This window comes from Oryctolagus cuniculus, chromosome 2 (assembly GCF_051225735.1).
Source record: "Oryctolagus cuniculus isolate XC-2025 breed Fujian yellow rabbit chromosome 2, ASM5122573v1, whole genome shotgun sequence".
In the NCBI taxonomy this organism is placed as follows: domain Eukaryota; kingdom Metazoa; phylum Chordata; class Mammalia; order Lagomorpha; family Leporidae; genus Oryctolagus; species Oryctolagus cuniculus.
Genome location: NC_142868.1, coordinates 49,011,874 through 49,036,618, shown reverse-complemented (window position 1 = coordinate 49,036,618; position 24,745 = coordinate 49,011,874). Strand labels below are relative to the sequence as shown.

The following is a 24,745-nucleotide window of genomic DNA, read 5'->3' as shown; positions in this document are numbered from 1 at the left end:
CATCCATATGGGATGCCGGCATCACAGGCGGTAGTTTAACCTGCTGATCCAGAATGCTAGCCTCAAGAATTTTATCTTTAATAAATTCAGTATTCTTAACTAACTGTCTCATTTATAAACATAGAGAAATTTGAATAGAGAATCTTATGTTTATAGTGATGCAATAGGCTGCCAAGATAATCTAAAACCAAACAGAAATTTTCACACTCTGCAAGTGACTTCCTACCATTTTTTTCCTCATGGCCTTAATCCAAGTTTTCCAGGCCTCTTTTCAAATGACATGTGTGTATTACAGATTCCAAAGTGCTTTTCCCATCACTCATCTCCTCTGAGCTCCACAATAGCTCTGAGATTAAAACATACTGGTGTTGTGGTGCTCTGTGCCTGTGTCTGACTAGGTACTGGGATTTAAAGAAGTGAAGTGATTTCTAAGTTCCTTAGAATCAGTACTGAACTAGAGCCCACTTCTGAATTCCAGATTCCATCGACTCTTTCTGATCATCTATGACATAGGAGCTGTTCTTAGAAAACTCAAAAGGAAATCTTGCTTCTATCTCAGAAGTAGTCATTTTTAAGTTTTATATAGTGCATATGTTTCGAATGATGCTATTTATACAAATCTGTGTTGTGAATTTTTAAAACTGCTTATCTCAGTACATCGCACGTTCTTCAGAAACATATTTTAGATGCTTGCACAATGTTCCAGTATGTCGTGATGCCATGATTTAACTACTCATCACAGATTCTCTGCTCTTTTCATTGTCTCAGTGCTGTTTTCCGTTTTCCTATGTTGTATGTAAGCAACAGAAAACTTCCTTACCCCAGTAATTTGTCTTCCTCTCTGTTATAGGCCCTTTTTATTACTATAGCAAGATGTAAGGGTGCTGCAAAAAGTTCACAGAAAATGAAATTAAAAGAAGTTTGTTGTGGTACAAAATGTTTGAAATCCATGCATATAGTGATCTTCAGAAACTAATGGATAATGCGTACTATTAAATAGCTATGCATGCATGGATTTCAAAATAATTCTTACACCACAGTAAAAATCTTTTAATTACATTTTCCATGAACTTTCTGAAGTCCCCTTGTATGTCTTGCAGTCTGGAAAGTCCCATATCAGACCTCAATGTACCAAGTGTTTACCCTCTGGAATATTTGCTATTTTATACTTGAGAAAATACTAGTTATTTGTAGCATCTCTATACCCAGAACAATAAGATGATAAACAGTGACATGATCTTCTCCTGAGTGTCTTTTGGTTTGAAAATAGTTCAGCCTCCTTCAAATGAAACTGTATACCTAGTCTCACTCTGTAGGAATTAGAAATGTGGCAAGATACTGAAGTTGACAAGAGGCTTCCATAGCCTTGGAAACTCATGACTAGAGCCTAGGGAGATTTCTGACGCCATAAACAAGAGTGTCAAATTGTTAAGTCAACAACAGGAGTCACTGTGTACTTACTCCTTATGTGGGATCTGTCCTTAATGTGTTCTCCAATGTGAAGTAATGCTATAACTAGTACTCAAACAGTATTTTACACTTTATGTTCTATGTGAGGGCAAACTGATGAAATATTTACATAATATATGCTAAACTGATCTTCTGTATATAAAGATAATTGAAAATGAATCTTGATCTGAATGGAATGGGAGAGGGAGTGGGAGATGGGAGGGGTACGGGTGGGAGGGAAGTTATGGGGGGAAAAAGCCATTGTAATCCATAAACTGTACTTTGGAAAATTATATTTACTAAATAAAAGTTTAAAAAAATTTTTAAAAAAGAATCTATTTTGGTACTCATTAAAAAAAAAGATACTGAAGTTGAAAGTAGTTTTGTAAGTGAGTCACAAGTGTGAAACACTGAGTATTTATGAATGATTAACTCCGTACTGTTACGCAGGTCTCCATTGCGATAGAAGAGGTCACACGCTGTCATATAAGATTCACCTTCCGGCATAGGTCATCTCAAGAATGTAAGTATTGGGAGGTCTATGACATATTTCCATTGACATTTTTTCTCTCATTCCTTAGTGCCTTTGTGTATCTGGGGGAAAGATACCTGGAAACTAGGGATGCTTGCAACTTTATTGAAGAAAGCATTGATACTAAGATGAATTTAGCTGGGCTTCCAAGGGCAATTTTTTAAAAAGATTTATTTATTTATTTATCTATTTATTTATTTATTTGAAAGAGTTACACAGAGAAAAGATAGGCAGAAAGAGAGAGAGTCTGCCATCCACTGGTTTACTCCCCAGTTGGCCACAAAAGGCTGGAGCTGTGCCGATCCAAATCCAGGAGCCAGGAGCTTCTTCTGGAGCTCCCACTTGGGTGCAGAGACCCAAGGACTTGGGCCATCTTTTACTGCTTTCCCAGACCATAGCAGAGAGCTGGATCAGAAGTAGAGCAGCTAGGACTCAAACTGGTGCCCATAAGGGATGCCAGCACTGCAGGTGGCGGCTTTACCAGCTACATCACAGCGCCGGCCCCCAAGGGCAATGTTAATCATTCAATATCAGAATTTCCAAAATGTGTTCTATGAATGTTATGTTCTGTAAGATGTTTATAGATACTGTATAGCAAGAAAGAGTTTCCACATTCATATTTGTATAGGAAATGCTGTAAAATGTTTCTCCATCTTACACATTCACTGTCAGTGTTGTCATTCTGCTGGGAAACTGTGACAAGAAAACTGTTTAATCTCTTGTCTTCCAAAGTTATTTTGTTTAAGAGAAGCTGCTTCAAGTGTTAGATCATAAAAGCAGCTATCAGAAAGTATGAAAAGACAATTGATTCAGATCAACCACAGAATTTCTAGAGATGTCTTGTTGACTCCGCACCATATGAAAATGTAATCCTCACTTCCAAAATGAAGCTACTGAATACCATCCTCCTAGCAGCCTGCAGGCTGTGTGTTCTGGTAGGAAGATGATCAAGGAAGTGGGTGACTATGTGAAGAAAGTGACACGTGCTACAAGGGGAACCCAAGAATGGTCAGGGAGCACATAGCACAGCTCTCAACTGTGTATACATACAGTGTCCTGCTTGTCAGCTAGGACTTAAAGATGAGTGTAAGTGATCCTGGTGAAGGATGCCAGAGCAGAAATGTGTTTGGTGAAGCAAAATGAGTTCAGGATGGCGAAAGTGGAGACAGTGGGGGCAGCCGTGATATCAGATTGAACTTTATAGAACTGCCATTTTTACAGGTTAAGAAAGTCGAATATCAATAATTTTCATATGGTTCTACATAATGCAGATATCCCTCAGTATCTTCAGGGTATGATTCTAGGACCCTCCACAGTTACCAAAATCTGAGGATGCTTAAGTCCTGTATATAAAAAGGCACAATGTTTGCATATAACCAATGTATATACTCCCTTATACTTTAAATCATTTAAATAAAAGAATTTTGAAATCCATGCATAGTTTTTTATAATATGAATTTCTAAGAATTTTTGAAGACCCCTCATAGGCATGGATTTCAAAATATTTTGCACCAAAATAAACTTACCTTTCAATTCCATTTGAAAGTACCCTCATAACACTTTATATAAATGCTATGTAAATAATTGTCATGCTATTTTATTTAGGGCAAGAAAAGAGTCTATACATGTTCAGTATAAAGGTCCTCTTATTGGCCTCACCACATAGTCCACATCAACAACAAAAGGACAGTTTCTGTCTGCAGTTGGTTGAATCTTAGGATGCAGAACTTGCAGACACGGAGGGCTGACTCTACTAAATGAACACGTGTTGAGTCTTAGTTTGCACCAGGCATTAGATGAAGCTCTAGTCATACGCTACCTTGTTCAGTGTCCACAGTAATCCAGTAAGGTATATCTGACCTTTATCCACCTTTATATGTAAAGACATTAAGGCACAGAAAGGCTGTCGCTTGCCTGTATTCACATGGATAGAATGTGATGGAGCTGGATTGACATGGAAGCTGTCTGATTCTAGATGATATGGAGCCAGATCATGACAGATGAAGATTATTTTGAACCATGTTATGGAGGAACCATTAAAGAGTGGTTTCTGGTTTTAGGTGGGAGTGGGTGGGGTTGGTATATGTTCCCAATAGCTTTATTCACAATACCCCAGCATTGGAATAGCTCAAGTGGCCATCACCAGGAGAACAGGTGACCAAATTGTGATAGAATCGTACTGTGGACTGTTGTTCAGACATTGTAGGGTCACATGAGTCAGAGCAGATCTCAGAGCTCTGCCTGTGATGAGACTGGGCCATGAGTTATCCCAGCCATAGACATCTGTGCAGCAGAGAATCCCGTATGGCACACATACCTGCTTCTCCTGGCACCTGGACTGTTATAAAGGAAGGGATGAGTAGAAACCTGGGGAAGCATATAAACCCCATAGTTTGATCAAAACCTCACTGCATTTGTTTTAGAGCAGTAAATTGAGATACCTGATGTAAGGATTTTGATGTAAGATGGTTACCATGATCAGATTTGATTTTGGAAACCTCACTTTGACTGCAGTATGAAGAAAATGCTGGGTGGGAGAAGATTAGAGACAGAGGCCAGTTAGGAGGGTCTTGTAGAAATAAAGGCAGAGGTAGGGCCGGCACTGTGGCACAGCGGGTTAAAGCCCTGGCCTGAAGCGCCAGCGTCCCATATGATCTCTGGTTCTAGTCCCAGCTGCTCCTCTTCCGATGCAGCTCTGGACTATGACCTGGGAAAGCAGTAGAAGATGGCCCAAGTCCTTGGGACCCTACACCTGCGTGAGAGACCCGGAAGAAGCTTCTGGCTCTTGGCTTTGGATTGGCGCAACTCCGGCCGTTGCGGCCAACTGGGGAGTGAACCAGCAGATGGAAGACCTCTCTCTCTGTCTCTATCTCTCTCTGTAACTCTTTGTTTCAAATAAATAAATAAATCTTTCAAAAAAAAAAAAAAAAAGAAAGAAATATAGGCAGAGGTGAGGGTAACCTGAACTCGGGTAAGAACAGAGGGATACAAAAAAAGGGGACAAACCCCAAAGGTGTTTTGTTTTGTTTTGTTTTGTTTTTAAGATTTATTTATTTATTTGAAAGGCAGAGTTAGAGAAGGAGAGAGAGAGAGATCTTCCATCTGCTGATTTACTCTCCACGTGGCCAAAAAGTCCAGCACTAGACCAAGCTAAAACCAAGAATCTGGAACTCCATGTAGGTCCCCCACTTCAGGTGTCAGGGGTCCAAGCACTTGGGCTATCTGCTCTATCTGCTGCTGCTTTCCCACACATTAGTGGGGAGCTGGATCAGAAGTGGAGCAGCTTGGAGTTGAAATAACGATCCTCTGGGATGCAGGCATCATAGGCAGTGGCTTAACCCACTGTGCCACAATGCCAGCTCCATCCAGAGGTATTTAGAACATGGTGTTGATGAGAAATGGATTTTCTGTCCACATTCACATTTCTTATTGGGTGTAGGAATGGATGCTAGTCTCATTTATTAGAGAATGTAGGAAGAGGAGCATACTTGGGGGAGGGGGGACCAGCTTGGGAAGCCTGTGTCACACACTACCTGGGAATTATGGAAGCTTGCTGTTTATTGTAGTAGAGTTGAAAGTTGTGCCCCAGAGCTAACTGATGTCTGTCATAGTCATCACTTCCTGGTGTCTTTCCACACTGCTCAGACATGTATTTCTGTCTTTTCAGCCAGAGATAAATCAGAGCGAGCCTTTGGGGTAGCCTTTGTGAAGCTGATGAACCCGGACGGCACCACTCTGCAGGATGGGAGGCATGATCTGGTGGTTTATAAGGTTGTGCTAACAGAATGAGCCTCAGAAAATGACTGAGGACATATTTATTCCCTCTGACAGCGGCTTCTAAGGCACCTTGCAGGCTTACTTGTACAAACGGCAGAAACCTGTTGAAAGCTAGACATGCTTGCCCCTTACAGCCTGAGGGCTGTGATCAAACCAGCTTCAGGGTTTCACATCACCTTGCCGGGGAGAGTGAGTTGCATTACTATTTAGTCTTCAAAGAGCATCTCACCTCCTCCTGCAAACAGTGTTCCAGGGCAGTGGATAATGAAGGGACTCTCCTAATCTGCTCTTTGCATCATCTGTCATGGTATGTAGTTGCACTATTGGGCTTGGTTAGGATGTGGTGGGTGTGCTAGGATGTGGCTTTCATACCACTGTGAGCCAAATACCATTTCTCTGCTCTAGGGGCCTTGTCTCCTTCCCTGACCGTTGTATTCCCCATCTTCCCCTCCCACTGTTGCTGAGCCATTGCTTCTACTGAGATTTTAGACTGCAAAGTAGATGCTGGAAATTCCCATTTATCCAACAGTATTGGTGGGGGTTTCACAAAGCTGGCAGCTGTGTGAGATGCGTCTACCTGAAGCCTACTCTCCTTAACATCTCCTTAGTTTGTAAATCATTTTGGAAAGCACAGAAACTGTTTCTTCCCCCATCAAGCCAATGACATGTAATTGTGACCATTCTGTGATATATTTATTTCCTTCTAGGAGAGTCTAGGATATTCTGGTTTCTACTCCCAACTGTTTCTGTTTTCATTTAGTAATAAAATGATTTCTGGGCTTCAACTTTGGAAGGGTAGCAGAGCTGGAAGAGATCTTTGCCCTAATTTGATAAAGCCCTGCTTCTCATGCTGGCCTTGTGCGGCCTCATGACAGCAACTATTTTTGTTAGCATGTAGGAGATGTTGCTCATTGTTTAGTGCTTCTAACATGCTTCCTTTTCAGGGTGACAATAAGAAAATGGAAGATGCCAAATTCTATCTGACCATGCCTGGAACCAAAGTGGAAATGGAAGAAAAAGAGCTCCAAGCATCCAAAAACCAAACCACCTTTACGCCAAGCAAGGACAGCACAAAAGATAGCTTTCAGATCGCCACCCTCATTTGCTCCACAAAGCTCACCCAGAATGGTAGGTGGTAACCTCAGGGGTGCAGATGAGTTTTCTGCCTCCTCCACAGGCCCTCTGTGGTGGAATGCTGAGCAACTGGCTCCTGCTGTCTGCTCTTGAAATGATATTGTAGGTGGTACTGATCCAGTTGCAGAGCTCCTAGTGAAGGTTTGTTGTCCATCATTATAAGAGATTGAAAAGTATTTCAGTATTTTCTAATATGGTTTAAAACTTACCAGTGTATCCATTAACAGATGCCATAAATTTAAAAGTCTTATGTTACCTTCCTTGAGGGCAGAAAGGAACTCTAGCTGGGTATTCTTTATGGTATCTGCCCCAAGAGATGTTAATAATAAAGAAAGGATGCTGGCAAAGAAACAGACGCAAAGGGCAGGTCCCTGTACAAGTTCCATTTTCCCCCCATAGAGTCTCCTCCCTCCTGTTTTTTTTCCCAACAGTCATGGAGTTCCATAAAATTAGCTAAAGAGCTCAAATGAACATTGTTGTTATTTCTGCTTCAAACCTCTAGTAGCCATTGTGACCTGTCTTGACTGTAATATGACATCTGATAGTCTGTAACAGCTTCTTCTTTATTTGACCTATGTCAGTCTAAAGAGAGTTACTGAGTATAATGAGCCAAGAATTCATTGTCCAGTGGGCTTGCCTTGGAAATTCTATGTCCTCAGTGTGTCCCTTCGGTCTTGTGAGTGATTTGGATGAGTAAACTGGCAGGAGCTCTGCCCTAAACACAAAGACACACTAAACAGTTCAGATATAAGGTACACTTTTTTGGGGGGGGGGGGACAGGCAGAGTTAGACAGTAAGAAAGAGAGACAGAGAGAAAGGTCTTCCCTCTGTTGGTTCATCCCCCAGATGGCTGCTACAGCTGGCACGCTGCGCCGATCCAAAGCCAGGAGCCAGGTGCTTCCTCCTGGTCTCCCATGTGGGTGCAGGCGCCCAACCATTTGGGCCATCCTCCACTGCCTTCCTGGGCCACAGCAGAGAGCTGGACTGGAAGAGGGGCAGCCGGGAATAGAACCTGGTGCCTATATGGGATCCCGGCGCCACAGGCGGAGGATTAGCCAAGTGAGCCACGGCACTGGCCCATAAGGTGCACTTTTAAGGATCAGATCCTGGTTGATCTTTAGAAGGGGTGAGTGTTGGGTTTGTTTTGGTGAATCACAGTTGGCCTGAGAGTAAGGATTGTCCTGCAGCTTGGGACAAGAGACCACACTAGCAAAGTGTAATTCAGAGCTATCTGTTCAGGGCAGGAAAAGCACATTCACCAAAAATTAAGCCAGAAAACATGCTGGGCTTTATAGAAGGTATGACAAAATTGTTTCAGTAATGATCCTTGTGGTGGAAAAGTAAATATAATAAAACTGTTGATAAGAGGTTGAGGGGTGCAGTGTCGCTCCCCCTCTTCGTGGAGGAACGACACAGGACCCTGCGTTGTTCTTTTATCTGCTCGGCCCTCCCCGGGTTTGCTGCTGGTTCTTCCCGGGTTGGCTACTATCCCTTCCACCTCCGTGGAAGGGCAGTTCCCCCTGCCACATTCCCCACTTCCGCGGGGGAGCGGCACACCGCCGGCCGGCTCTCTGGGGGCTGCACAGGTGTTCCCTTAGATGTTCCCCTTAGATGTTCCTGGTGCATGCCGTCTCTCTCCTCCTTTATAGTCCTCCTCCGCCAATCCCAACTTGGCTGCCCACATGCCGAGTACGCTGCTCTCCTCCAATCAGGAGCAAGTCCTACAGTTTATTGGTTGAACTGGAGGCAGCTGTGCGGAAGCTGTTTACTTCTCTCCCAGCGCCATATTGTGGGAGAGCAGATGCATAGAATAAGTCTTAATTCCAGTAACTCAGTCCAGTCCGGATTGCTCCCCACAGATCCCCCTTTCTTTTTATTTTTTGGCGTTGATACGCGCCTGTCTTCGGTGTCCCGCGGCACACACTCTGCTCTACTTGCTAGAGTTGCCACAGGCTCTTACAAGTCCTATCAATTTATTATTATTTGCTGATTTGATGACTTGCATTCAGTATACTGTCAACTTCCTTGTGATTCCTGTTTTCCTTTCTTTTCATTTATTCATCAAACATGCATTTACCCATTTGACACCTAGGATAGCACTACAATAGGACATAAGAATGAATGCTGTATGGTTCCTGCCCTCAGCTAGCTGAAATTCATGGGACAAGCCAACAAGACTTGGTAGTGTGTCAAACAAACACACAGGATTCTGGTCATTTTACACAAAGGGGAGAATATATTCAAAGACATAGAGATAATCAGAGTTTACCATAATTTGAGGAGTAGCAGGTTGATCTGTTGGACTGCTAGTAAAAGAAAAGAGTAGGCAACAGGATTGTGGGAGGAACATGGTTGGGACCCTACTGCATTTTATGAGTGGTATTGGGACTTTATTCTGAAGCAGTGGCAAGTTCTGAGCAACTAGGTCTTGGAGGCAGCCCAGGAACTAAACAATGCACAACCCAGTAAAATAAACACACACATGAAGCACATTGATTATTCTGAATAGTGTACATTTGCAACTACTTTGTATATTTATACAAATCTATTGTTTAAGTAGGCATTACTCCTTTTTCTAGGGAATGTTCTATACATTGTAAATAGTAGCTTAATTTACCAGATAAAATGATAAAATATTGAGAGTCTGGATACCTGCTGCGTTTCTCTGTGAGACCTTTTTTTTTTTTTTTTTTTACTTTTTTAACTATGTAAAGGGAACAAATTTCATGTATTTCCTATATATATATACAGTTTTAAGAACATAATGGTACTTCTCACTATGTCCTTCCTCACTCCCTGCCTCCCCCCCTTGTTTTCCTATTTTTCTTGTAATTTTTACAATGACATACTTTGAATTTATTTTATAATCACAAGCTTAATTAGCCTTTCACTAAATAAAGAATTCAACAAGTAGTGAGTATAAAAACCAGTGTTCCTCAAGAGTATAGAGAAGGGCTATAAACAATAATCAAATCTTGAAATGTTTATTTTGCTCATATACATTACTTTTCTTGGACTCTGTATGTGGATTATCATAAATCAGGGAAAACATGATAATTGTCTTTTGGAGACTTGGCTTATCTCACGAAGCATAATGGTCTCCAGTTGCATCCATTTTGTTGCAAACAACAGAATTTCATTCCTTTTTACAGTTGAATAATAGTCCATCGTGTATATATACCACAATTTTTTTATCCAGCCATCAGCTAATGGATATATGATCCCTTATCATAGTTATTTAAGTTGAGCTGCTATAAACATGGGGTACAGATAACTCAGTCATATGCTGGTTTGATTTCTTTTGGGTAAATTCTCAGAAGTGGAATGGCTAGATCATACAGTAGATCTATTTTCAGATTTCTGAGGAATTTCCTCCCTGTGAGACTTGTAGTGGCTGCATATTCGTTAAATCTGTAAGTGCTGAAAGATCCAGAATCCTGCCTTTTAAATCTGAAAACACCTTAGAATTTTTATCCCAGACTTACACTAAGGGCTATGAATCTGTTCACTTTCCTATGAAATAGCAACCTGATTTGCTTGTCTATATATTTATTATAAGAATTCTGGGGAGGCAGGATGATAAAGTAGTGGAGACATGATGTTTGGAATCAGATAAATCTGTAATTCAATTTCACTTCTCCCACTGCTTAGCAGTTGTATGACCTAATGAAAGTAATTTAATTTCACAAAAACCTCAGTTTCCTCATATAAAAACTGGAAAAAAAATGAGATTCACTGTACAGTACATTTGTGATGATGAAATGAATTCATACGCATGTGTAAGTTGCTCTTCCCCTCTGAATGTGTAATAATGGACACATTAAGCATGTAGCTAATTAAAAATACATAAGTTGCATAAGAATGCTTTCTAGGGTTACTTTTTATAACTAATATGACATTAGTTGAGAAATGTGAGCTCCAGCCAGACATATTTTTTTGATCTGGTACACACAGCAGTTAGGTTTTTTTCTCTTTGAAGAATGCAAAGGACCACAAAGTTTCCTCTGACTTGGTTAGGAAATTGTCTGTTAAAAGTATATATCAGGCTCTTCCTGAAGTCACCACTTTAAAGAGCAGTCATCTTTGCTAGAAAATTCTGTAGCTGTGTCCTGAAATGGTCTGGGTTGCTTCCTATACTTGGTGTCTGATGTTTATGGTTTGTGGTCATTCTTCCCAGTTGACCTGTTAGGTTTGTTGAATTGGCGTTCCAACTCCCAGAACATTAAGCACAACCTAAAGAAGTTAATGGAGGTGGATGGAGGAGAGATTGTAAAGGTAAGTTTATATATTCATAGTCAGAATTATACCTACTATTTATTTATTCATAGTTAGAAATATACCTACTCTATCAGTAGTTCAATATTTTAAATATAAATGCAAAGTTTATTATCTGTGTTGCTAAGCAAATGTGCCTATTCTATTGAAACCTAACTTTTTCCAAATTTCTGCAGTGTGGAGCTGAATGAAAGCATCAAAATAATCTTTCTGTTTTTCTTACTTTCAGTTTTTGCAAGATACACTAGATGCACTTTTTAACATAATGATGGAAATGTCAGACAATGAAACATATGACTTCCTTGTGTTTGATGCACTGGTAAGCTGTTCAACATGTTAACTGTCTATTCTTGGAACTTTCGATAGTTCACTATTACAAATAATTGCTGTGAATATTCTTCTACATAAATATTTGTATGCATCTGTCTGATGATTTCTGTAGCCTCAGTTCCCAGAAGTAAACTTAGAGACAAATGACTCATATTCTAGGCCTTTGTTCCTTGGTTTTCTGTTAGTTCTCACTTTTGAAATGCTTTCTCTTTCTCATTAGGGGAAACAAGGTGTTTAATTACAGTAGAAATGAGGAACCACTTTAATTTAGCCTTCCCATCCTCTAGTTGTAAATTCAGAAATAGACCCTTAACAGAGAAGGTTGTTGCATGTTGTATATATGTTCCCATGTCTGTTTACACAAGAGAGACTGAATTCCCAGGCCTGAGGAATCTTAGCCTCCATTAAATACAGTACGCAGATGATTAACTGTCACATGAAGTACTTAAACATACAACATATTCCAAGACCTGAAATCAGCACAGGGATAAGTGAGTGGTACCAGAATCTGAGAAGGCTGGAGTTGGCAGTGTAGCGGAGAGGAAGCCAAATTCTCAAACCAAGCCTTAGTTTCTCATTGTTGGGAGACTTCAGGCCTGAATGTCACAATTAGGGAGGAAGGTAAATTCCAGCTTTAAATGATTCACCAACTTGAAGAAATTGTCAAGCTCAAGAAGTGATCAGGGCATAAGGTTAAGGATGCAAAGTAAAGATGAATCCTGGTCAGGTCAGGTTGATGGGAAGGAGGTTATGGATTTGAATATCACGGGATACACCTGGAGACAGGTTCCTGAGGGACAGAGCCAAGCAACTTGAGTGGGCGTATGTGGAATCCCCAGTGTATCTTCCCTTGCATTCCTCTGTCACAAGTAATTATGGGCACCGTGGTGATTTGTAGATTATACCCTTGATAGAGGTGAGAGGTAACATACAAGGGGGAAATTGGAAGGTGAAACTGGTGAAGGTCCATTTTGGAGGCACTTAGCCTGCACTGATGGGATGTTTCCTGAACAGCATTCTTAGGTGACAGCCTGTTGTTCCCACAGAAACCCCTTCTCATATCCTCCTCCCTTTTCTCCCTGACCCCTGTGACCTGTGCCCTGACTTCCCTGCTTTGAGACTATAAGCTCCCTGAGGCCAGGCTTGATGGCTTGTATTGATTTCCTCATAGCTGTGAGCACAATGCCTGCCACCTAAATCTTCCTATTGATGTTAAATAAATATAAACTCTGAAACTGTACTTCACCTCTGTAATAGCAGGATGAAAATGCTGCAAAAATTATCATGAAAGACAAGAAGTCACCGAGATGTCAAAATGCACCGTATTGACAGAATGTCTGAGGCTATATAGTGTTGCTATTTATGTTTTTTACCTTTTGCAGGTGTTTATAATTTCACTGATAGGAGACATCAAGTTCCAGCATTTTAATCCTGTACTTGAAACCTACATTTACAAGCATTTCAGTGCCACTTTGGCGTACGTGTAAGTATGACTCAATGGACATATGAGTGATGGGATTCTTAAGTGTGAACTCTGGAGGATTGGATTATTGAGAAACAAGAGGGATCTGTGCTCAGTAAATGTGCCTGTAGGTACAGAACTTTGTTCTAAGCATCTTGATGGAAAGAGGAAACCATCTAAATGTTCCACCGGGAGAAGAGCTGTCAAGTTCATGCCTTTCTGGTAAGGAAGGCTACATCTCTTTAAGAGTCACGAGTATGTAAATGAGGAATCAAAGCCAGTTAGGAGCGGAATGCAGGACAGATGACCAAACTCGGGATCTTTGGAACTGGATGTTGACAGGCTTGGCACCAAGTCACCAAGGGGATTAAGCAGTGATTTAAACAAGACCAAGTCTGATGGAAGAACAAGCCACGCCCTATACCACATATGCTCTGTAGAATTTGTTGTTTATAGGATATGAGAAGATTTGATTTTTTTTCTTTCCTCTGCGCAAGAGGGAGTCCTCTCCACACTTTCCAGGGTGCAGCCTTCTTTCTGCAGTTGGTTTATAACCTCTTGACTAAGCAAAGTAGTTTTGTTCACTCTGTGCTTCTCCCTGGAAGTTCCCAGCACACCAGGGCATTGTGTGTGGCCCTGTCACCCCTTGTATTTTATCCCCTTGCATTCCTGTTTTTGTGCAGAGCAATGTGGTGAATAGTGAAAAGAGTGCAGCTGGAATTGGTAAATGATCTTCTATATCGTGACCTATGCCAGATAATGTCAACTGCTGCCAACTGATCTGTCAGGTCTGATAATTGATTCCTGGTGTCCCTTTCTAAACTAAACAAGCACAAAGGTACAGAAACACAAGCTCTATGCAAGAGGTGTCATGCAGCATGGTATTTGGCCAACAGGTCAGCTTTGATGCCTTGTGGGTTTAGGAAGTGGTGGATATACCAGTGGTAGGTTCTTCCCACCTAGCAGCCTCACTGTTCCCATAGACAGCGACTGCAAATGAGGAAATCCTGCCACTGTGAACCTTAATCACACCAAGCCAAAAGTAACACCCTAGATGGTAGTAACCTCGATTTATTTGCAGTATTTGATTCATCCTATATGTTTCATTTGGATTGTTTTGCTATATTCTAGTAAAGATCAGATACTCCCAGAAGGAAAATTCAAAATATCAGTGCCTTAAAAAGTCTTAAGTTAGGGATCAAGACCATCTCTAGTCTAATGACCTTGGAAAGACCAAAGAGCAACTTAAAATCCCAGAAGAGTTTGTTTGCAAAGATGCTCAGAACCATGAGTGTTCTGGAGAGTCAGATTGGGTTCTCTTCCCATACTAAATGAAGTTTCCATCTCCATATTCATAGATTCCAAAAGGGGTGGGCAGAATGGAGAGAACTGGACTTGGTTTAGGGTGACTACATTAGGTAGGCATAGCCCCTCCTTTACAGCAGCATCTGAAGATGTCTGAAATACTTACCAGAAATTACATTTTCATAATTTGAATCCCTTCAACTCTACACAGGGGAAGAAACCTTCCAGTATTTCTAAACTACATATGAGGACACTAAATTGCAAAAAGTTAATTCTCTTTTAATGGAGGTGGCGTTGGAGTCATGACTTCTATTTCCCAGTATACCAGCTTTCCATCCTACAGAGCTTACCCCAAATCTCAGTGCACCATCATGCCCATTGACTTAATTTTTCTTGCCCTTTTAAGGAAACTCTCCAAGGTGCTGAACTTTTACGTGGCTAATGCAGATGACTCCAGCAAGACAGAACTACTTTTTGCTGCTTTGAAAGCCTTGAAGTACTTGTTTAGATTCATCATCCAATCGCGAGTTCTCTACCTGAGGTAATGGTAGCTGTAGTAAGATGCTTGGGCCATCTGTGCTCTCTGCATGTAGTTTTCCTTGCTCCTCATGCTTGTGTTCAGTTCTGTGAGCAGTTTGTGTGGAATCACCAAATTTCAGAGCTTCAACATTGAAGACGGAGGTGGACTAGGAGTCCACTGAAGAAGCACCATGTGAAATCCTTTTCGATCATCAGAATCTAGCGGTGTTTTCCCAGAATATACTTTATGTACAATCTCTGTATTCTCTTTATCTTCAGAAAGTCTTCTTTTCAAGTTAATTTATTTTATTTCCTACATGGGTTAAAATTACACATATTCAGGAAAGTTGAGTCATACAGTGTTTTACCGAGGGAGCATCCCTTTATTCCAAAGTTAGTTTATAATTTTGTTATAAATAAACTCTGTTTATAATAAACCCTGATGTCCAGGTTCAAAATCAGCACAAAACCACAGAAAGAAGTTTAATGTTTGAAACTAAAATATATTTTCCCATTGATGATTCAGTAGTTCAGACACCCTTTAACAGTGCTGAATCACATCAAGGTTATCATTCTAGATGTACGATGCTAACTGTGCAAAATGAAAGCTTTGATTCCCATAAGACTAAGAAAATTGCTTTGTTGAACCTCATCCCTGATGACTTGCTCATGTTTTTTTTTCCCCATAAAAGTAATGTTTTCTTATGAAAGGAAACATACACTGAGAAATTGACTCTGGTGAGCTACACATTTTCTTATTACTTAGATTTGATCTACTATTTGTGTGTGAGTCCTGTCTTGGGCTCTGAATAGGGTGTCAGCAGGTCAGCCTGCCTCTGTTGTCTTCATCAGTGTTTAAATTCCCCTTTTGAGCTCATTAATGGAAGTATCCTATGGGGCACCAAATGTGATATGTAAGAAGCTATATTGCTGGGGCAAAAAGAATGGAAGGAGAATGAGAGTAGTAGGCAAATGACAAATGATATAAAACTTTTGGGCATTCAGATCTTATTCCAAGTGTGATAGGAAGCCATTGGTTACAGAAGTAGTAACATCTGGCTTGTTTTTTTTTTTTTTAAGATTTATTTGTACATTTACGGGACTGGCACTGTGGTGTAGCGGGTAAAGATGCCACCTGCAGTGCCATCATCACATATAGGCACCGGTTCAGGTCCCGGCTGCTCTACTTCCTATCCAGCTCTCTGATATGGCCTGGGAAAGTGGTAGAAGATGGCCCAAGTCCTTGGGACCCTGCACCCATGTGGGAGACCCGGAAGAAACTCCTCGCTCCTGGCTTCGGATGAGCACAGCTCTGGCCGTTGTGGCCATCTGGGGAGTAAACCAGCAGATGAAGACCCCTCTCTCTCTCTCTGCCTCTCCATTTTTCTCTGTGTAACTCTGACTTTCAAGTAAAATAAATAAATCTTTAAAAAAAAAAAAGATTTATTTGTACACTTAAAAGAGTTACAGAGAGAGAGAGATTTTTCGTCTGCGGGCTCACTTCCCAGATGGCCACAACAGCCAGTGCTGGGCCAGGCTGAAGCCAGGAGCCAGGAGCTTCATCCAGGTTTCCAATGTGAATGGCAGCATCCCAGACACCTTGGCCATCTTCCACTGCTTTTCCCAAGCCGTTAACAGGGAGCTGCATCAGAAGTGAAGCAGCCAGGACATGAACAGGTACCCATGAGGGATGTTGGCATTGTAGTGACTTAACATGCTATGCCACAACACCTGCTCCATGGCTTGTATTTTAACTGATCAGTATATCTCCTGAAGATTCTAGAAGACTGAGTTGAAGCAATGACCACCTAATAGGCTGGTATTGTTCAAGTGTGAGGCACGGTGACTTTACCTCTGATGCAGAGGGAAAGTTCACTGATGTGGAGAGAAGAGCTAACAGCATCTGCTGTTGGAGTTGATGGGGCAATGAGAGGAAGGAAAGAATCATAGGTAACTAATAGTTTAGGGTACACTGTGCTTTACTTTGCTGAAATTTGTAATACTGAGAACTGAGCAGGATAATCTGAGTTCTGCATTGGGTATATAATTTTGTGATACCTTGAGAACTAAACTGCAAATAAAGATCTAATTCTGCGAAATGGATGAACTGAGAATTACCACTAATCCTCTGATTGAATAATTTTCTCAATTGAGTTCATACTCCCTTGGTATCTTACAAGGTGTATTGGAATAGAAGAGACAAATTTAAATGTATACCCAAAGATACTTTAAAATTTATGGGAAAAGAAATCTGTTTTGGTGAGAAAATATGAAATCTATGCAATTTTTCCATAATAAGCATTTTCTATGAACTTTTTCTGAAGAGCCCTCAAATGTACCTTTGAGTGCTTAAAATTCTGAATTCACATTATCCCTATTCTGGACCAATATGTTGGTGAAAAAATTTCCCCCTCCCCCAGTGTATCAACATATGCATTGCCATTTGGGGCATTTGTGTTTCTGAGAAATTGGTCAAAGACCTCTCAATTTCTCCTTATGAGAAAGAACCCCACTTTGAGTCTGGTAAAGACAATCAGAAGAGTTTGATCAGAGCAAGAACATGGCAGTGAAGACCAAGGCCCCCGTGGCAGAACAGCGCAGCGTCAGAGTGGCAGCTTAGGAAATAGAAGGGCCGCTAACTGAGTCTGTGAGCTGGACTGGGATCAGAACCATCATGGGTTGAGGAGCTTCTCCACCTAACCTCAGATGGCAGGGATTGATGGGGTGCGGCAGTGCAGGAGAAGGGAAGGAGAGAGGCTGGAGGACAGAACAGGGCAAGGGTGTTGTCAGGGAGGCTTCCTCGGGGGAGCGCCCTGCTTACTGCACATGCTGCCAGTCAGCGGAGGGAGGTGGGTTCATCTGCAGCGGCCAGCACCAAGACCTCCTGCTGTTCTCCCCACTCCCCACCCCCTGCTGGAAATGCCCACAAACTCCTGGAACAGAGGCATCACTAAGACCGGAACCTTTCATCAGGAGAATCCCTCTCTGGCAGATCCTATGCCAGATCCTATGCCAGGACTTCACTTGTAAATTACTCCTCTGCTCTCGTCCGGGCGGCAGTGTGTCTCAGACAACAGAGCTTGAGACCATCTGAGGGCACCAACCCCTCGGTGTCTCTGCACAGTCTGAACGGTGACTGGCGAGGCACTGAGCCTCCAGCATTGTTTTCTGAAGCGACAAATCTATCGTAAAATGTCTTTTCAAGATGGGAAGCCTGACTGCTTTTCTGCTTTTCCTGTTAAGATTTTATGGCCAGAGCGAAGATGGAGATGAATTTAATAATTCAATCCGCCAGTTATTTCTTGCTTTCAATATGCTAATGGACAGGCCTCTGGAGGAAGCTGTCAAGATCAAGGTGAGCGTGACGTCATCAGGGATAACGCTGTTTAGGCTGGCTCTGAGGATGTTCTGTAGAACTGGCTGTAGGGGGAGAGATACAAATGAATCATGGCTCACAGATAACTTGTGATTTGTAGTGCGACACATAGAAAGTAGAAGGGAAAACACCTTCATTTTTAACTTTTGGGAACATTTGTATTTGTAAATGTCATGTTGACTGACAAACCACCCTTTTAGATATCCCCCATTTACTCCTGATTTGAGCAAACTCATCCTGATTCTATTACAAATGACAACCCTTTTTTAGTCCTCCCCCTTACTGCCCCGAAATGCAAAGTCGCCATTACCTTCATGACATCAGCCATTGGACGCTGTGATTTATTCCTTGCTACTTATGGCAACTTTGTGAGGCAGACTGCAAGAATTTAACTGCTTGCTTAGATTGAGAAATGAGTTCCAAATAGGCAGTGCCTGCTGGTAGTGGAGACAGGAAGCTGCACCTTCTGTGTTTTCAGGAGAAAGGTGCTTAGAGACCATGTCCAGTGATGTCGGCTCTCCTCTGCATGGTGAGGGCCTCCCTGCCCAGTTCCCAATGTGAGATTCCAGTCCAGCCCTTTCTTCCTGATCTCAAGCAGTTAAGTTCTTATTTGTCTTGCTTGAGAACTGAATTTGCCCTTGGTATTTTTCTTCCAGGGGGCAGCTTTGAAGTACCTTCCCAGCATAATTAATGACGTCAAACTGGTGTTTGATCCCACAGAGCTCAGGTAAGTAACAGGAAAGAAGTGTGTTTCGTGACTGTAACAAAGAGGCAGCTCCCAGCTTGGCTGGAGCCGGGCTGTTGCACATGCCTTTGTTCTTCTCACAAGCATTGACTGAACACCTTTTTGTCTTTCATTTTGTGGAAGATAGAAAAACGCACACAAAGCCTGCCCCGGAGAGAGGTTTGTGCTCTCTCTGGGAAAATAAGACATGCAGACATAAAATTAACTACCAAAGAAAGTACATAATGATAGGCCTCCAGCCCTGCAGCTAGGTGCCCCAGGAATGCAAAGTCAGACTCCAGTTAGCCAGAAACCTGGATGGGTGTGTGCTTTGGTAGTTTAAGCTGTTAGTTCTAGGCAGAACCCTGTAGTGAGTGAGGAAGACAGGCCCTGGGGATGGAATCTGAGATCTCAGATCGTCTGGAAGTTTCCTAGGTAAATCTCTCCACCCCCAAATCTCAGAGTGGAAGAGACGTGTTTCTAACAATGCGCTCAAGTTATCTGAAAGAAAACACTGATCCTGGGGTTTCTCTTCCAGTGTGCTCTTCTGCAAGTTCATTCAGAGCATTCCCGACAACCAGTTAGTTCGGCAAAAACTCAACTGCATGACCAAGATAGTCGAGAGCAGTCTTTTTCAGCAGTCAGGTGAGTCGTCACCAAAATTACTGCCTTTTGGAATTCCAGTCCATCTTCGTCTGCAGCCAATACCTGCTGTTTCTAAAATTTTATGTCAATAATGTCCTTGCTAGTTTGTGTGTCATTAAGGACATCTTCGTTTTAAGGAGAATCTAAAGTTATATGGTTGCTTGCATTAGACCCCAAAAAAGCAAAGTCATGTGCTCTTTAATCTTTAATTATAGCCACTAGCGAGTAGTTCAAAAGTTAGAGCACTTGTTCTCATAAGAGAACCCCAGAAAGTGCCGGGCAAACGGGAAAGGTGGTCCTTTTGGACAAATCCATCTTCTTTCACCTATGTGTGTCACATAACCGTACAAACCACAGGGCAGGTACTGGGCGGTGCAGAGACGGGCAAGGAGAACTGGTTGTGCTGTCTCAACAATGGTCAGTGACGTGACATTAGTAGCTGAGAATTGATCATAGTGGCAGTGTCTACACCACAGAATTGGCCAACACTATAAATAAGGGCTCTTTTTAGGAGGTGGAGGCAAGGGAACCAGAGTGCTAGAACTTACTCTGGGAGGAGAAGGTGGCAGGGAGGGAAGAAAATGCTTACAACAATAAAACACTTTTCATTTTGTAAGCAGAGTTAAGCATGTAGCCAACAAGCCTAAATCACTGTGCTCCCATTCCAAAGTCCAATACTTGGCTCTTCCACATAAAAAAAAAAAATAGAAAGCGTGTGATTTATTTAGTTTTCATTAGTTTCACATGGCTTAGCTTTCCTGTATCAGCCTAGCAGGTAGAGAAGTGGTTACAGATTTTAAACCTTTCACTGCATCCCCACATTTACCTGTGCTAGCAGGAATTTTCTCAGTTTTTCTAATTCAGTGACAAGGCTGAAGTTCCAGGCCTAAAACCACATGCTCCTCTGTGGCCCAGGGGAACCCCAGCCCTGCAAGGCTGACCCCAGAGCTTGGAGCTAGGGAACAGTCAGAGAGGATTGCGGGGAGAAGACGGTAATGCAGGGGGTGGCACTGCCGATGCAAGTCGCTGCGTCTTCTTTCTCAGAGTGCAGAGAAGTGCTGCTGCCGCTGCTGACCGACCAGCTGAGCGGCCAGTTAGACGACAACTCCAGCAAGCCTGACCATGAGGCCAGCTCACAGCTCCTGAGCAACATCCTGGAGGTGCTGGACAGGAAGGATGTGGTAAGTCGTCAGCGAGCCAGCCGGGGCGCACGCTAGCCCTTTGCCCCTTGCAGGCGAGACTGTGACCTTCCTTATCTCTAATGCACATGGGCATTAGAGCCAGCTGTGTCCATTTTAAAGGAGACTAAAGAGGCCAGAGTCTCCTTGGCAAATCCAGGTCCACATGAAGTCACCTTACTAATTGGGGCATCCGTTGGCTGACTTTCTTGGCTTGTAAAAATTGCTTGCCATTGAGATCCCTGTGACTACCCTTAAGATCCCCACCACTATGGAGACCTTCAGTTTTTATGCAGAAACCTGTAGCCTCATCCTGTAATGCTGGACAACCCTACTGTAGACATTCCTGAGCTTCTAAATTTTCATTTTCATTTTTTAAGCTTTATTTTATTTGAAAGGCAGAGAGAGAGAGGCAGACAGAGAGAGCTCCCATCTGCTGGTTCACTTCCCAAATGTCTGCAATAGTCATGACTGAGCCAGGCCAAAGCCAGGAGCCTGGAACTCAATTTGGGGCTTCCACATGGGTGGCAGAACCCATCATCACCTGCTGTCTCCAAGGGTGCACATTTGCAGCAGCTGAGAGTCGAAGCAGAGCCAGGATTTGAATTCTCTCTCAGCATCTGTTCTCATTTTATAGCGTCTCTGACACTGATGCTCTCTCTGCACCAAGGAAATTGTGTTTTCTTATCTTGCCTCTTTCTGTGATCTGTCCCCTCATTTTCCTCCTCAAGACACGTGGAGCTGCACCTGCCTAAATTTACCATGTAGAGACAGCACAGCCCTGTGGCCTTTGCAGATCTCCAGTGAGAGAGACTGGAGAACTTTACAGACTGTTCAAGTTGAGCAGTTCAGGGCTCAGGAGAAAGGCCTCTTTGCCCAGACTGTGCTCACCTGCCCTGTGGTCAGTGCATGGCAGGGGTGCCCCACAGCACAGGGAACCCTTTCTCTTACCAGTACCTTTAGGTTCAGCTCTGCCAAAGAACATGAAGAACCCTGGACTTTTCTCATAGTTAAATCCTTAGCTCACCTGCCAGGGTCCACAGTAGCTTGTTCATGGCCTAACTTTCCTCCCGTCAGTCATTCACAGAGGCACAGGTGCTTTCCTGCTGATCCACCCATGTCTCAACCAGAGAAGCAAGGAGGACAACATTGCTGTTGTCAGCTACTCCCCTGCCTTGTCCCTCCACCTCCGGAGCACCTGTGGCCCACTTACTGTTTGTACTGTTACGTGATATGATATTTACTCATTACAAGGCCTTTTCCCTCCCCCATTTTTATTTTGCCTAGATGTGTTCCTAGAAACTACATTTTAAAATGGAATAAATATCCCCAAGGAGTGTTATGATTGGGGATTTGGTTCCTAACCAAGGACTTTGCAGCAAATAAACAACTGTGACTAATCATGTCATAAACACAGCATTTTTTAACGTAACTCTTGTGACTCAGTAATTATTTGACATAGTAAAAAAAGCTCTAAACCCTCTCAGTTTAGCAACAAAGTAGGAGACGCTTTGGGTTAGTCAGGATTCCAGTGTTTTACAAAGCACAGATCTGCGATTTGAAATTAATCTGAAATGTGGGAATCAGGATATTTGGTTTCTAGTCCCCATAAAACCACTCTACAGGGGCCAACATTGTGGCATAGCCACCATCTACAATACTAACATTCCATATGGGCACCAGTTCATGTCCTAGCTGCTCCACTTCCCATCCAGCTCCCTGCTGATGGCCTGGGAAATGCAGCGGAAGATGATCCAAATGTTTGGGCCCCTGCCATCTGTGTTGGAGGCTTGGATGAAGCTCCTGGCTCGTGGCTTTGGCCTGGCCCAGAGCTGGCTATTGCAGCCATCTAGGGAATGAAGATCTCTGGAAGATCTCTCTCTTCTTTGTTTCCTCCCCTCTCTCTCTAACTCTCACCTTCAAGTAGATAAATACATACATCTTAAAAAATAAAACCCGCCGGCGCTGCGGCTCACTAGGCTAATCCTCTGCCTGCAGCGCCAGCATCCCGGGTTCTAGTCCCAGTTGGGGCACCGGATTCTGTTCCGGTTGCTCCTCTTCCATTCCAGCTCTCTGCTGTGGCCCGGGAAGGCAGTGGAGGATGGCCCAGGTCCTTGGGTCCTGCTCCCGCATGGGAGACCAGGAGAAGCATCTGGCTCCTGGCTTCGGATCAGCGGCCATTGGGGGGTAAACCAACGGAAAAGGAAGACCTTTCTCTCTGTCTCTCTCACTGTCCACTCTGCCTGTCAAAATAAATAAATAAATAAATAAATAAGAAAAAGAAATAAAACCCAACTCTGCAGCAATTTGTCCTTGGGCAAATCTCTCAGTGCCTCACTTTCCTATTTAGTAATATGTGGGAATCATTCTAGATGGCCTTTAGATCCTGCTTTTTAATATACACCGTACCATCTCTATGTACCTTTTCATCTCACACAAACATTCTTCAGAAATCACTTGACTGTGTAAATCCTGTATGTGGCGATTTAATTGATTTGGGGTGGATTTTTCTGGTGGTGGTTGGAGAGGGAGTTCTTTGTATCTTCCAAATAGTGTCTCCTGTAATGAGAAGAAGCATTCAAACTTACTGGTCTTTCCAGCTGTGTTTCTGTAGTGAGTCCAATTGTGTTTCTGTAGTAAGTCCAATAATCTTTTGTTAATGGTGATGGTATTTTTTCCTACCATAAACATTTTTGTGTGCATGAACTAACTCAATAATGTATCTTCCATTATCCTCTTCTCTCAATGAATTTGAGGCACTAGTCACTACATTCGTTCTTCATGCCTTTTTGTAAGGTCCAGGTGTCCTTCTTCTTCCCCACTGCATTCCTGCAGTCATCTTCGTTTTTCCAGGTCAGCGGCAGTAGCTGCTCCGTGGGGTTGTTCTGTTGCCGTCCTGTAAACACTCCACACCCTGCTGCTTCCTTTCCTGTTCTCCTTTTGTCTCTTCAAGGCTCTTACCACTTTGTACCTTGAGTTACACATTCAGCTCATAAATACCTATTGAACTGGCCCCTCGTATCGGTCCTGGGAAAGGCTAGGTTAATGGCTGTGAACCCAAGCAAGCACCTTGCCCTTGTGGAGCTAACTTGCTAGTGGGAAATCCTGCTTACTGCTTCAAATAACAAAATCACTGTTTACATATTTTACTTGTTAACATTTTATTTATTTATTTTAAAAATATTTAAGTCATGAAGACTGCATATATTCAGTGTATACGACGTGATGATTTAGTATACATACACATGACGAATGTTAACAAATTAACATATTCATCAGCACTCGTGCTGTTCAAAGAGACAGACACCTGTTCACTTTCCAAATGCCCACTGAAGCCAGGAGCAGGAAACTCCATCCATATCAACCATGTGAGTGGCAGGGACCCAAGTGCTTGAGCCATTACCTGCTGCCTCCCTGGATGTGAACTGGTAAGAAGCCAGGACTCAAACCCAAGCGTCTCATTTAGGATGCAGGCATACCAAGCAGTGGCTTGACACCTGTGCCAAACCCACACCCAAGAAATTTTGTATTCTCATCATTCTGGAAGCTGGAAATTCAAGATCATGGCTGAGTTCTGGTGAGGGCTCTCTCCTTGTAAATGTAGAGCTTGTAGGTGGCTGCCTTCTCCCTATGTGCTCACGTGATGAGAGAAGGAGGAGGGAAGAAGCCCTCTAAGAGTAGCACTAAATTTATTACAACAAGGTCCACCCTTATGACCACAGCTAAAAGCCAATGTCCTAATACTATCACACAACACACCTTTTTGTAGGAGATGCACCCATCCCCTCCATACCAATCCCCTTGAGTTGAATTTCCTGTTTGTTTTTTCCCCACCCTGGACACAGAAGATGGTAAGAACTCTACATTTCTGCCTTTCATGTCCCATATGTGTGTTGCCAAACTGTCCTGGACAACTCTTATTTGCTCAGTGTTAGAACTGAGCACTTTACATGGATGGGGACTTTTTATGTTGGTGTCCATGGTAAGCTCTTGGTGAGCCTGACTAACCAGAATTATTAGGGGGTACAGGCCCTGCATA

At 42.6% G+C, this 24,745-nt stretch overlaps 1 protein-coding gene across 1 annotated transcript in view; it reads left to right on the top strand.

Annotated features, from left to right (window-relative positions):
• DOCK5 (dedicator of cytokinesis 5) overlaps nt 1–24,745 on the top strand; it is a 220,988-nt gene that overhangs the window by 134,011 nt on the left and 62,232 nt on the right. Inside the window, exons 16-26 of the mRNA XM_017338016.4 lie at nt 1,900–1,972; nt 5,649–5,752; nt 6,703–6,886; nt 11,070–11,167; nt 11,397–11,486; nt 12,880–12,980; nt 14,671–14,805; nt 18,027–18,138; nt 18,816–18,886; nt 19,422–19,528; nt 20,573–20,709. Of these exons, the coding sequence (XP_017193505.2) occupies nt 1,900–1,972; nt 5,649–5,752; nt 6,703–6,886; nt 11,070–11,167; nt 11,397–11,486; nt 12,880–12,980; nt 14,671–14,805; nt 18,027–18,138; nt 18,816–18,886; nt 19,422–19,528; nt 20,573–20,709 (1,212 nt within the window). The remainder of the gene's footprint in view (nt 1–1,899; nt 1,973–5,648; nt 5,753–6,702; nt 6,887–11,069; nt 11,168–11,396; nt 11,487–12,879; nt 12,981–14,670; nt 14,806–18,026; nt 18,139–18,815; nt 18,887–19,421; nt 19,529–20,572; nt 20,710–24,745) is intronic.